The 15,109-nt window shown below is 41.7% G+C and overlaps 1 protein-coding gene across 1 annotated transcript; it reads left to right on the top strand.

The window, feature by feature from the left end:
• Window positions 1-3,929: 3,929 nt before the first annotated feature.
• On the top strand, window positions 3,930-11,003 carry LOC121541168 (exosome complex component RRP4-like). Its single transcript, XM_041850147.2, has 9 exons — window positions 3,930-4,081; window positions 8,565-8,666; window positions 8,869-8,914; window positions 9,019-9,108; window positions 9,311-9,376; window positions 9,635-9,703; window positions 9,830-10,006; window positions 10,224-10,352; window positions 10,598-11,003. The coding sequence occupies exons 1-9, from the start codon at window positions 3,954-3,956 to the stop codon at window positions 10,676-10,678; spliced, it is 888 nt and encodes a 295-aa protein (XP_041706081.1). The 5' UTR covers window positions 3,930-3,953; the 3' UTR covers window positions 10,679-11,003.
• The last annotated feature ends 4,106 nt before the right edge of the window (window positions 11,004-15,109 follow it).

Below are 15,109 nucleotides of genomic sequence, written 5' to 3'. Positions count from 1 at the left end.
TGGGAAGCATTGGAGTCAACATGGGCCAGCATCCCTATGGAACACATTCAACATATTGTAGAGTCCATGCCAATATTCCCTCTAAGCTGTGCATGCCCGGGACTGCTGAGCAGAAGAAATATCCGCTCGCGCAGAGAAGCACGAGATTGAACTTCACTAAATTTTCTAGAGTTTTCCCCCTGAGTTAACACTATCACTATAATGGTAGGACACTCTGGTAGGCCTACATTATGATCAAATAGCCACAGTAGCCTACTTGACCACTGTTAAAACTGTAACTTAAAGCGGGTACAGCCTCAGTGTTCACAGGAAACGGGCGCTGGAAGTTGCACAGAATTTTCACAATGTTCAAGTTTGCGCTCAGCAGACCTGAAATTTGCTCAGTGCTGAAAAGAATTAGAGGGAACATTGGTCCATGCCCCAACGAATTGAAACTGTTCTGAGGGCAAAAGGGGGCGGGGGGTGCAACTCAATATTAGGAAGGTGTTCCTAATGTTTGGTATACTCAGTGTACATCTCAAATGTATATTCTTACCTGAGTAATTCCAACTGGAGGCACGCTGGAGCCTCAGTCTCTCTTCAATGTGATTGGCTCTGTAATTGGGCTTGGAGGCCTTGTGGCGTTGGAATGTCCTGGAGTGGATGGCACTGGCCTGAACAAGAGCCCTCGACCTCGGCTCAGGACTCTCCCTGGGCCTCCAGACCCCAGAGCTCCCAACTGTAGCTGGAGCCAAGACCCCCAGGTGACAATAAAGAGTAACAAACTGTTAGACAGTGCAGAGAGAGGCACAATATGATCACGCCTAACAGGAATACTGCATTTCACAAGATAAGTACAAATATGACAGAGAATATCACAACGAAATGACAACAAAGCAGAAAGACAGATGCTTTACCTGGGGTGTTCCTCATATTGGAGCCATGCTGAGGCATTGGGTCCAGTGTAGCAGTGACAAAGGGGCTGGAGACCATAGCCTGAGGGATTAGGCTGGCTGGGACAGACCCACATGAAAAAAGACTACAGTTTACTATAGAACATTATAGTACTATAGAATTCAATAGTAAACTGTAGTATTCTGTAGAATACTATACTCCACATTGTAGTATCCCTCGATCATGTTAAGTACTTACTATAGGATTTTGTAGTATACTGTAGAATACTATAGTAAAACACGACAGTTTTTTAAAGCTGCAAAATGTGGCTTTTTGAGCGACCCAACCAAAATCACATAGAAATGTGAGTTATAGATCTGTCATTTTCATTGAAAGCAAGTATAAGGAGCAGTAGATCTGTTCTATGTGTGCTATTTTTTGGGGGGTACGAATTTATATATACACTGAACAAAAATATAAAAACAACATGCCACAATTTCAAAGATTTTACTGAGTTACAGTTCATATAAGAATATCAGTCTATTGAAATAAATTAATTTGGCCCTAATCTATGGATTTCACATGACAGGGAATACAGATATGCATCTGTTGGTCACAGATACCTTACAAAAAAGGCAGGGGAGTGGATCAGAAAACCAGTCAGTATCTGGTGTGACCACCATTTGACTCATACAGCGCGACACATCTCCATAGAGTTGATCAGGCTGTTAATTGTGGCCTGTGGAATGTTGTCCCACTCCTCTTCAATGGCTGTGCGAAGTTGCTGGATATTGGCGGGAACTGGAACATGTTGTCGTACACGTTGATCCAGAGCATCCCAAACATGCTCAATGGGTGACATGTCTGGTGAGTATGCAGGCCATAGAAGAACTGGGACATTTTCATCTTCCAGGAATTGTGTACAGATCCTTGCGAACTGGGGCCGTGCATTATCATGCTGAAACATTAGGTGATGGCGGCGGATGAATGGCACGACAATGGGCCTCAGGATCGCATCACGGTATCTCTGTGCATTCAAATTGCCATCGATAAAATGCAATTGTGTTCGTTGTCCGTAGCTTATGCCTGCACATAACATAACCCCACCACCACCATGGGGCACTCTGTTCACAACGTTGACATCAGCAAACTGCTCGCCCACACGATGCCATCTGCCCGGTACAGTTGAAACCGGTATTCATCTGTGAAGAGCACACTTCTCCAACGTGCCAGTGGCCATCGAAGGTGAGCATTTGCCTACTGAAGTCGGTTACGACGCCGAACTGCAGTCAGGCCAAGACCCTGGTGAGGACGACGAGCACACAGATGAGCTTCCCTGAAACGGTTTCTGACAGTTCGTGCAGAAATTATTTGGTTGTGCAAACCCACATTTTCATCAGCTGTCCGGGTGGCCGGTATCAGACGATCCTGCAAGTGAAGAAGCCGGATGTGGAGGTCCTGGGCTGGCATGGTTATAAGTGGTCTGCGGTTGTGAGGCCGGTTGGATGTACTGCCAGTTTTTCTAAAACAATGTTGGAGGTGGCTTATGGTAGAGAAATTAACATTCAATCCTCTGGCAAAGCTCTGGTGGACATTCCTGCAGTCAGCATGCCAATTGCATGCTCCCTCAAAACTTGAGACATCTGTGGCATTGTGTTGTGTGACAAAACTGCACATTTTAGAGTAGCCTTTTATTGTCCCCAGCACAAGGTGCACCTGTGTAATGATCATGCTGTTTAATCAGCTTCTTGATATGCCACACCTGTCAGGTGGATGGATTATCTTGGCAAAGGAGAAATGCTCACTAACAGGGATGTAGACAAATTTGTGAACAAAATTTGAGAGAAATAAGCTTTTTGTGCATATGGAACATTTCTGGGATATTTTATTTCAGCTCATGAAACATGGGACCAACTCTGTACATGTTGAGTTTATATTTGTATTCAGTGTAGTAATATTACAGAATTTATACCTAGTATACTATAGTATGTTTTCATGTGGGGAGGCACCAGAGAATACATTAGGACCAGTCGGCCGGTTTGCAACTGCTGTCTGAGCTGGTTATGAACGACAGAGAAATATGTCGTTAAGAAACCAACAATTTTTTATTCAAAACCTTGAACGTCTTATTGATCACTCAGACACTTACCTGACTCAAACAGACTTTGCCAGCGTGTTTTGAGTTTAAAGGCCTTCAAACACACTCTGCCGCAGAGTTTCTGGTGGGGAGGACATAACCTGACTGGGGGTCTGGGGGTCCTCCCTCAGAAATGTTTTGGACATCTAAAGCTAATCTCTACACAATCTAATCTGACCCTTTTGGGGTCATTTTGGGGTCACTTTTATTGTAAAGAAGAATATAATATGTTTCTAAACACTTCTACACGAATTTGGATGCTACCATGATTATGGATAATCCTGAATGAATTGTGAATAATGATGAGTAACAAAGTTATAGTTGCACTAATATCCCCGCCAAAAGGCTAACCTCCCCTGTTATTGTAATGGTGAGCGATAAGCATGTCTTAGGGGTATGATAAAAATGTTTGTTTTCCCCAATTTGTGGGCGTGGTCGAGGGGAATTCCGTATTATTAGGTGGATATGGACTCGAAGTAAGGGATAGTCATAAATGAATGTGACAGTGACGCTGGAATCTCCTGTTTTTGTCAACCACTCATAACATTTGTTATAAGGAATACATACAAATAATACATTTACTATTGTTTTTATATCGACTTTTGTGATTTTCTGTTTGTTTATCTATTGCCCTCTTTACACCTAATGATAATGAAAAATGCTCTCGGTCGGTTAAAATATCGCTTCAAATCCAGATGATGGCGCAAGACACTAAAGAAACTAGCACCCTTACGTAAACAATGTTGTTTGCAAAGAAATGCATGGTCTATTTCATATTATTACTCATGCAGTTTGAAATATTGCGAAAATAAGTTATAAAATTAATGAATGTCGAGAGACATTATCTAGATTTTGTGGAAATCCGCTTCGGTACATTCTGAAAGGCCAAGTATCTGATGACGTCAATTACACGCACCGTTCACATTTACAGAAGACAGAAAACATGGCTGCGGACATGAGATTACCAATTTTTCGGAAACAAGTATCGTTATCACCCTCTCTGTCTGCTTTAGATGGAAAAGATCTAGTTGTGCCCGGTGATGTGATCACATCAGATACAGGGTTCATGAGGTATGTCTGTCTACAAGCTAGTATGAACCTCACGAGAACAAGTAAACAATCCGTCAACATGCTGCTCCCATTTTATAACATTTTGAGTCTGAGTTTTTTTCCCCCTTCTCTTTACTGTAAATCAATATTAATCCACGTATTGTTTGCCTCATTTGCTTTATATAGGTAGCTAGCTAGATAGCTAGGATGATGTTGATTAGATATGGCAGGTCTCACTTGTTAGTGCATAATACTCTGCAAGTTTCACTTGTACAGTCGTGGTCAAAAGTTCACAAAGTTCGCTGCTTCAGTGTTATGAGATATTTTTGTCAGATGTTACTATGGTATACTTAAGTATAATTACAAGCATTCCATCAGTGTCAAAGGCTTTTATGCAAAGAGTCAATATTTGCAGTGTCGACCCTTCTTTTTCAAGACCTCTACAATCCACACTGTTATGCTGTCAATTAACTTCTGGGCCACATCCTGACTGATGGCAGCCCATTCTTGCATAATCAATGCTTGGAGTTTGTCAGAATTTGTGGGTTTTTGTTTGTCCACCCGCCTATTGAGGATCGACCACAAGTTCTCAATGGGATTAAGGTCTGGGGAGTTTCCTGGCCATGGACCCAAAATGTTGATGTTTTCTTCCCCAAGCCACTTAGTTATCACTTTTGCCTTATGGCAAGGTGCTCCATCATGCTGGAAAAGGCATTGGTCGTCACCAAACTGTTCTTGGATGGTTGGGAGAAGTTGCTCTCGGAGGATGTGTTGGTACCATTCTTAATTCATGGCTGTGTTCTTAGGCAAAATTGTGAGTCCACTCCCTTGGCTGAGAAGCAACCCCACACATGAATGGTCTCAGGATGCTTTACTGTTGGCATGATACAGGACTGATGGTAGCGCTCACCTTGTCTTCTCCGGACAAGGTGTTTTCCGGATGCCCCAAACAATCGGAAAGGAGATTCATCAGAGAAAATGACTTTACCCCAGTCCTCAGCAGTCCAATCCCTGTACCTTTTGCAGAATATCAGTCTGTCCCTGATGTTTTTCCTGGAGAGAAGTGGCTTCTTTGCTGCCCTTCTTGACACCAGGCCATCCTCCAAAAGTCTTCGCCTCACTGTGCGTGCAGATGCACTCACATCTGCCTGCTTCCATTCCTGAGCAAGCTCTGCACTGGTGGTGCCTCGATCCCGCAGCTGAATCAACTTTAGGAGACGGTCCTGGTGCTTGCTGGACTTTCTTGGACGCCCTGACGCCTTCTTCACAACAATTGAACCTCTCTCCTTGAAATTATTGATGATCAGATAAATGGTTGATTTAGGTGCAATCTTACTAGCAGTAATATCCTTGCCTGTGAAGCCCTTTTTGTGCAACGCAATGACGACGGCATGTGTTTCCTTGCAGGTAACCATGGTTAACAGAGGAAGAACAATGATTTCAAGCACCACCCTCCTTTTAAAGCTTCCAGTCTGTTATTCTAACTCAATCAGCATGACAGAGTGATCTCCAGCCTTGTCCTCGTCAACACTCATCTGTGTTAACGAGAGAATCACTGACATGATGGCAGCTGGTCCTTTTGTGGCATGGCTGAAATGCAGTGGAAATGTTTTTTTGGGGGGATTAAGTTCATTTTCATGGCAAAGAGGGACTTTGCAATTAATTGCAATTCATCTGATCACTCTTCATGATATTCTGGAGTATATGCAAATTGCCATTATCAAAACTGAGGCAGCAGACTTTGTGAAAATTAGTATTTTTGTCATTCTCAAAACTTTTGACCACGACTGTGCAGTACTGTAGCTATTCAATTTATTATGCTAAACTCCATCCATGTGTTATTTAGCTAGCTTGGCGTCCCATATGGAAAATAATACTGAAAATCAAATAATAATCTTGTATGGCATAAGATTATTTGTACAAAAATCAAATAAGTCATCTGTACTCAGGATCTGGTATAATGTTTTTCCTTATATGTCAGTGGTGTATTTGTATATGTGTTAAATTATATGCCTTATATGATATACATAATTGAAATGATATGCCTTATATGATATACACAATTGAATACTTGATTGTGCTGCATTTCCTACAAATATATGGTTTGACATATTTGAATATTATAAGAAAATGTATGTTCTGAGAATGTAACCTCTACAAAATAAATGCTTTAATTATAGGTTTTACATAGGCTTTTATGTCAACATATAAAAAACATGAAAATACAATATTTGTATATCAATTTTCACTTTTAGGTATGAGTTTCCATGATTAAGGCTGGGTATTTTGCATTTTTCAAACACCTGAAACAGCTTTTTCCTGCAATCTAGAGCAGGGATGGGCACTACAAACATAAGAGGATACACAACTAAATAATAACAAAAACTGAAGGACTAAAAAGCCTCATAAGGAAAAGCAAAGCTAAAAAGGTGTGTTTTAAGATCTCTTTTAAAAATGTCCACAGTTTCAGCCCCCCTAAGGTTCTCTGGCAGGCTATTCCAAAAGCTGGGGGCATAGTAACTAAAGGCTACCTCTCCATGCCTCTTGGTCCTAGGCTTTGGGATAGTTAAAAGGCCAGTGCCAGAGGACCTGAGGGACCTACTGGTACATAACTTAAAAGCATGTCTGACATGTATTGGGGTGCACAATCGTGGATTGATTTAAAAACCAATACACCCAACACATCAGTTATCATATTAAAACTGCAAACATTTGCCTCCACCCTATAGTAAAATGTGTAGAATTGCAGGAAATTAGCTTTAAAACTGCTAATTCTTCTATCCGCCGCATGGCAAAATGGGTAGAATTGCATGAAATGAGTTATACAATTGCAAAATCTTCTCTCCGTCCCGTGGCAAAATGTGTAGAATTGCAGGAAATGGGTACGCAGACCCACAAGCCACTGTGGCCCCTCATGATGAGTTCTGTTTTTTTGTGGCCCCCACCCCCATCAAAGTTGCCCATCCCTGATCTAGAGTATATCATGGCTGCTATGTGTAGCACCTTTAATTAAACTAACTATGTTTCTCTGCTGAAATCTGGATAAAATATGGAATGGAATGTGAGTCTTATTCAGTACATTTAGTAATTGCTTGCCAGCAGGCATGCCAGCTAAGATAGTTAGACAAGCTAGCTACTCTAACTTTATGGATAGCCTGAAATGGCTTCTTGGTAGCTAGTTATGAGGTTAGGAGATTGGGAACCGATATGGGCTAGCTAAAGCCTAGGTGGCTAGTAGTGTTACAGAGAAATAACAACAAAAAATTCAACTATATCTATATTAAACAGGACAAATCTGAGGGGGCACGTGCCCCCTATGGGCATGATGCCTCCTCTTAGCTTTGTGATTTATCACAGACTACTACCAATGTGCTATCGAGAGAATGATTGTTAAGAGATCTCCACTTAATAACTAAATAGATTCACTGCTGTTATCAGTCATTCCTCATTCTCCTCCTCCCCCTGTCCTCTTCTCTCCTCCTCATCCTCCTGTACTCGTCCTCTTCTCCTCTCCTTCTCCCCCACCTCTCCTTCTCCTGTCCTCCTCTCTCCTCCTCCTGTCCTCCTCCTCTCTTCTCTCATCTTCTCCCCTTCCTCCTCCTCCACCACTCCTCCCCCTCCTGCTTTCCCCTTCCTCCCCCTCCTGCTTTACCCCTTCTTCCTCCTCCACCACTCCTCCCCCTCCTGCTTTCCCCTTCCTCCCCCTCCTGCTTTCCCCCTTCCTCCTCCTCCACCACTCCTCCCCCTCCTGTTTTCCCCCTTCCTCCTCCTCCACCACTCCTCCCCCTCCTGCTTTCCCCCTTCCTCCTCTTCCACCACTCCTCCCCCTCCTGTTTTCCCCCTTCTTCCTCCTCCACCACTCCTCCCCCTCCTGCTTTCCCCCTTCCTCCTCCTCGCGGTGGACTTTGTCACATTGCATGCTTCAATGACATCAGACAGTGGTATGCAAGTGCTTTGAAATGTCCCATGTATGTGAGACCTTAGAATGCTTCGCTTACATGTCTCTTGTATGTTTTTTATATAATACATGCAACATTTCTGTTATGTCTAAATGTTAAATACCCATATAAGTCAGATATTACAATACTGTTCTATGAATCTTGTAAGTATATTTGCTGCTATATGTATTACTTACAAGTTTCAGGTAGAACATGAAACAATCTTGGTAAATTATTCCTTATCTTTTCCATATGGGTTACTATACTATTGTACTATACTAAGTTTTTCTTCAATTAATCATACAACGTCTGCCAAGTTAATTTGAATTATGTTCAAATCAAATTTTATTGGTCGCATACACATATTTAGCAGATGTTATTGTGGGTGTTCCTAGCTCCAGCAGTGCAGTAATATCTAACGATTCACAACAATACACACAGATCTAAAAGTAAAATAATATAAATATTAGGACGAGCAATGTCGGGAGTCCGGAGTATACATGACATTGACATTGAAAGTGGATATATAGTGAGTCTTGATTAGACCAAACTGCTTTTCATTCTAGGGGTCATGGGACTTACATGGATGAAGAAAAACTAACAGCCTCTGTGGCTGGAGAGGTGGAGAGGGTGAACAAGCTCATCTGTGTACGGCCGCTCAAGACCAGGTAAGTGGACCAGGTGGCACAGTAATGTCTGTAGTCCTAGGCTTAGATTTACCCCAGTGGTTAGCTACTGCCTCAATGTTTAAGACAACTTTTCCATTGTGCAGCATCTGCTGTTATTGTATCACAGTCTGTTTGTCTAAAAATAAAACGATATGACTTGTTATTGATTACCTTTGCCTTGTTTATCTGTTCTGATTCCCAGGTTCAATGGGGAGGTTGGAGATGTGGTGGTTGGAAGGATCACAGAGGTATGTTTCCATTTGAGGTGGTGATACGGTCAGTAAAGCTAATAATGACTTGGGGTGATCGTGCTTCTCGTGGTTGGAGCTTAGTGTTTCTCTGCCATTTGTAGGTGCAACAGAAGCGCTGGAAGGTGGAGACCAACTCCAGACTGGACTCTGTGTTGCTGCTGTCCTCTGTCAATCTGCCCGGAGGAGAGCTGGTGAGTGGAATAGACAACATAGATCTGGGAATTTGGAAGTGTCTTTGGGTAATGTGTGCTTGGTCCTCTCTTCCTATAAGCACCCAGTGCAAGCATATTGTTATGACACTGTTGGTCAAACTTCTTTGGATATTTATTTACATTATTCTCTCTTTCTCTCTGTCTTACCATCAATCAATCTTTCTGTATCTGTCCTTCTTAGAGGAGACGGTCAGCAGAAGATGAGCTCACCATGAGAGACTACCTTCAGGAGGGGGACCTCATCAGTGTATCCTCTGCTCTGACCTGAATCTGTAACCTGGGCCCTTTTGCCTTCGTAATGTCCATCCTACCCTCCAAACTACTATGAAATACATGGAATCTTCATTATCTTTAGATTCTTTTATTATTTTTATTTTTATTTTTTTTAGCTCTACCGTCTACTAGCAAGTGTCATTCTCTCATTGATAAATGCATTAACTTCTTTCTGCTTCATAATTCGTATGTGACTATGGTGAAGATTATCCTTGACTAGCTCTTCTCTCAGGCAGAGGTACAGTCTGTTTTCTCAGATGGAGCACTCTCTCTTCACACCCGCAGTTTAAAGTACGGAAAGGTAGCTAAGATTAACTACCCAATGTGTGATCAACAATTTTGATGTTGTATGGTTTTTAAAGTGATTGAAAATGTAAACCATTTACCTCATATTTTCTCTTATTATTTTGCAACCACATCACATCAGCTGGGGCAAGGAGTTATTGTGCAGCTATCTCCCTCTCTGATCAAGAGACAGAAAACCCACTTCCACAACCTGCCGTGTGGGGCCTCCATCATCCTGGGCAACAATGGCTTTGTGTGGCTGTACCCCACCCCAGGACAGCAGGACGAGGAGGCAGGAGGATACTACACCAGTCTGGAGGTGAGAGCTGCCTGGGGCTACACAGCTGTGAGCGGGAATATAAGGGATCCAACTTCTATGTAGTTAATATGAAGTGTTACTCGAATTTGTGCTTATAACTGTTTGACTTTTACTATATTTATATTATCTACCCAAATCCTTCTGTTTCCCTTTTTCACCATTGTATTTTGGCTTTCCTCACTGTAACCTCTCCCTCTCTCCCACCTCACCCCCTCAGCCTGTCTCTCTCTCTGATCGGGAGGTGATCTCGCGGTTGAGGAACTGCTTGCTGGCCCTAGGGGCACACAAAGTGCTGCTGTATGACACCAGTGTGCTCTACTGTTACGAGTCATCACTCCCACATCAGGTAACGCTCTCTGTACTGATCTGGCTAATGGAAAGAGGATCTGAGAGAAGCGAACCTTTCCATTCATTGTGCCTCAGTTAGATCATTCTTTTAAAAGGGACTCGATGGCAAGCCATTTTGCATGACACACAATCTATAGCCATCCAAGCCATTCATATGATGACATTGCATTTTTAGCACCTTTCATCAGATTTCAAAGTGTTTACAAAGCATATAAATTTACCTGTCTCTCTATCTCTTTCTAGATCAAGGATATCTTAAAACCGGAGGTGATGGAGGAGATTGTGATGGTGACGCGTCAGAAACTGGTGGAACAGGAGGGTTAGAGTATCAGATTCAACCTTTCTGTGACCTTTAGCAATGGAAGGTTTGTGTTCCCTGCATTCCATGTCTAGGCACCAAGGCCTTAACTGTGTTAGGGACTGAACCCCCGCCCAAGGTCTGAACTCGCCTCTCAACCAGAAGATACCTGGGTCGTTCCACGAAAAGAGTACCTTTTGCGTCCCTTTGATATTTTAAGTAGAAATTGTACCCCAATATTGAATTGTAATAGTTATATTAAATGAAGTGCTCTTTATTATAGACCACGTGGAGCATTCAATCATTTTTTAAAATATATGAATAAAGGCTTGCAAAAGTGTCAAAATTCCATCCGTCAACACTGTGTCACTTCTAGGAAGATTTCAACCCACTTAATCCAAAAATGTCTCCCACGTTTCACCATCGTTGTAAAGCCCTAGTTATTTTGTTGCTTTGACAGTCACTTCTGAAGATTATTATTTATTTAATGTGATAAGGGATTCATTTACATCTGTCCCTCAATTTAAGGTCAACCCTGTGAACTGAACTCATTTTAATATGGTGAAATTATTCCTTTTGAAATATCTTTTTCAAAAACATTGAACATCTAATAGTCAAATCATAGTGTAAAATCAGGTGAGCTGGTTATACTCCTTTTGTCCATTTTCTGGTGCTTTGTTTTGGGAAACAGAGCGGGTCGTGCATAACACGTCAACCCTGTTACCCATAGATAGACAGGCTAGATTTCTTTTGGCAATTGAATTTTTTTGTGAAGCTTGCATTCAATTGCCACTCCCTGTTGCACACAACAAGCTTCCCATTTCCCCCTGTCACGAGGGTATTTATGGCTGATGTAAGATGAAATATTCAGTCCTGTTACACTTACTATAGTCATTATTTTATTTAACCTTTTGAGATGGGAAAACATGTTTTTTATTAAGTTGAACATGTGCTCTTTATGACAGGATGTTAAATTAGGTGAAATCAAACACTTCTTTTGACCAAGTTACACTTCTCAAAAGGCACCGAATTGGTGGAATGCCCCACCTGTAACCTGCAAATCCCCTTTTTGATAAACTCTTCAGGCTTGACCAGGAAATGCATTTATCTCCTGTTTAGTTTATGAAGAAAAACTACAAACTATAACTGTTTCTCAATAGAAACCTGTGTTGGAGCGGGATTGTAATTGATTTACTGTATTGGAATGTTTTTGCATTCTGCAGCCAATGACCCTGCTGTTCCTCATTTCTTTGTGATCAGTTTATAGAGAACTGTATTTGTATTTATTAGGGATCCCCATTACCTGTTGCCAAGGCAGCAGCTACTTTTCCTGGGGTCCAAACACATTAAGGCACTTACATTACATATAAAACAAAAGATAAAACAGTACATCATATAACATTATTACACCACTACATATCTACAATACAAAATGTATAATACCACCATACAACAATATTACAATGTAAGTGTGTAGAGTGTGTGTGCTAGCGCTTGTGTGCGTATGCATGTGTCTGTACCTTTGTGTGACTCTTCACAGTCCCCACTGTTCCATAAGGTGTATTTCTACCTGTTTTTTAAAATCTGATTCTACTGCTTGCATCAGTTATCTGATGTGGAATAGTGCTCCATGTAGTCATGGCTCTATGTAGTACTGTGCCTTTCCCATAGTCTGTTCTGGACTTGGGGATTGTGAAGAGACATCTGGTGGCATGTCTTATGGGGTATGCATGGGTGTCCGAGCTGTGTGCTAGTAGTTTAAACAGACAGCTCGGTACATTCAGCTTGTCAACACTTCTTACAAAAACAAGTAGTGATGAAGTCAATCTCTCTTCCACTTTGAGCCATGCGAGATTGACATGTACATCATTAATGTTATCTCCCGTGTACTTTTAAGGGCCAGCCATGCTGCCCTGTTCTGAGCCAATTCAAATTTTCCTAAGTCCCTCTTTGTGGCGCCTGACTACACGACTGAACAATAGTCCAGGTGCGACAAAACTAGGGCCTGTAGGACCTGCCTTGTTGATAGTGTTGTTAAGAATGCAGAGCAGCGCTTTATTATGGACAGACTTCTCCCCATTTTAGCTACTGTTCTATCAATATGTTTTGACCATGACTGTTTACAATCCAGGGTTACTCCAAGCAGTTTAGTGACCTCAACTTGCTCAATTTCTACATTATTCATTACAAGATTTAGTTGAGATTTAGGGTTTAGTGAATGATTTGTCCCAAATACAATGCTTTTAGTTTTTGAAATATTTAGGACTAACTTAATCCTTGCCACCCATTCTGAAACTAACTGCAGCTCTTTGTTAAGTGTTGCAGTCATTTTAGTCGCTGTAGTAGCTGACGTGTATAGTGTTGAGTCATCCGTATACATAGGCACACTGGTTTTACTCAAAGCCAGTGGCATGTCGTTAGTAAAGATTGAAAAAAGTAAGGGGCCTAGATAGCTGCCCTGGGGAATTCCTGATTCTACCTGGATTATGTTGGAGAGGCTTCCATTAAAGAACACCCCCTGTGTTCTGTTAGACAGGTAACTCTTTATCCACAATATAGCAGGGTGTGTAAAGCCATAACACATTTGTTTTTCCAGCAGCAGACTATGATCAATTATGTCAAAAGATGCACTGAAGTCAATTTCTCTCAGCCAATCATCAGTCATTTGTGTAAGTGCTGTGCTTGTTGAATGTCCTTCCCTATAAGCGTGCTGAGGGTCTGTTGTCAATTTGTTTACTGTAAAATAGCATTGTATCTGGTCAAACACTTTTTTCAAACACTATAGATATGACTACTATATTGTGATCACTACATCCTATGGATTTGGATACTGCTTTAAAGCACATTTCTGCCGCATTAGTAAAGATGTGATCAATACATGTTGATGATTTCATTCCTGTGCTGTTTGTAACTACCCTGGTAGGTTGACTGATAACCTGTTCCAGGCACTGGTTACAGTTTGAAGCTTTTTCTTGAGTGGGCAGCTTGATGAAAGCCAGTCAATATTTAAATCACCCAGAAAATATACACCTCTGTTGATATCGCATACATTATCAAGCATTTCACACATATTATCCAGATACTGACTGGTAGCACTTGGTGGTCTATAGCAGCTTCCCACAAGAATGGGCTTTAGGTGAGGCAGATGAACCTGTAGCCATATTACTTCAACAGTATTTAACATGGGATCCTCTCTAAGCTTTACAGGAATGTGGTTCTGAATATAGACCGCAACACCGCCCCCATTGGTATTTCTGTCTTTTCGGTAGATGTTATAACCATGTATTGCTACCACTGTATCATCAAAGGTATTATCTAAGTGAGTTACAGAGATAGTCAGAATATGAATGTAATCTGTTACAAGCAAGTTATTGACTTCATGAACCTTGTTTCTTAGGCTACATATGTTCATATGGGTTATTTTTAGCACTTTTCTGGGTTGCTTGATTGTTTTTAATGCTTTACTGGGAAGTTTATCAGAAGTAGACTTGCTCATGTTATTTATATTGGAGCTGATAGTGCAGGGTGAGCTGCACACAGTGGACTTCCTACTAGGGCACACCGCCTCAGTGCTAACAGTTTAACTCTCATTCATAGGCACATGATTACTGCATACAATAGCTGTAGGATCAACAGAGGTATTCAGGGCAGTTAGGGGGACATAAATTAAGTTACTTACATTGTGTCTGCCAACGCCCCTGGGATAATGTACATTTGATGCAGCATTATGACAACACTGCCACACAATGATACGGATTAACTGAGCTGGTCTTGGGTCATTGATAAATCATTGTCTCAACCCAGCCTTGAAATGTGTGGACAGAGTCCAGGAGCCAAGATGATTTGGATGGACTCCGTCATTCCTGTAGAGTATCATCTGTTTCCAGAAGGTGTCGAAGTTATCTATAAAAGTGATTCCAACAGAGCTACAATAATCTTTTAGCCAGGTGTGTAATGCCAGTAGCCTGCTGAATCGTTCACACCCGCGGCCCAACGATTGTAGCGGACCTGAAATGATTGGCCGCTTTTTGGAATCTTTCAGTGCTAGAATCAGTTCTTTTAAAATAAATTTCAGAAGTTCCGAGCTAGCCTTCCCACTGTCGTTTGACCCCACATGGACTACTACAGCATAACCTCCAGGCAGCTGTCGTAGAACGGTCGGAAGCAGCCTTGTAATGTGTTGTACTCGTGCTCCTGTGTAGCACAGGGTTTTTGTTCCGGGAACCAAGATGTTTCTTACAATAGAACTGCCGATGACGACAATGGCTGAGGAGGTCCGAGGAATGCTGATAATGTCGTACTTTTGTATGAATAACTACTCTTGTAAGAAATAAATACCAAGCTCTTAATGCATCAAGCTATCAGTGTGTGAGACCTTGATATAATCATGCTTGCAAGTGGTGTGTTTTTATTTAGAGGTTTCCCCAATACGACTATCTTACCTCAAGAGGGCACAT

The sequence above is a fragment of the Coregonus clupeaformis genome, chromosome 27 (assembly GCF_020615455.1).
Source record: "Coregonus clupeaformis isolate EN_2021a chromosome 27, ASM2061545v1, whole genome shotgun sequence".
Taxonomy (NCBI): Eukaryota; Metazoa; Chordata; class Actinopteri; order Salmoniformes; family Salmonidae; genus Coregonus; species Coregonus clupeaformis.
Note: the sequence above shows the minus strand (reverse complement) of the source record. Positions and strands in the feature narration are given on the sequence as shown.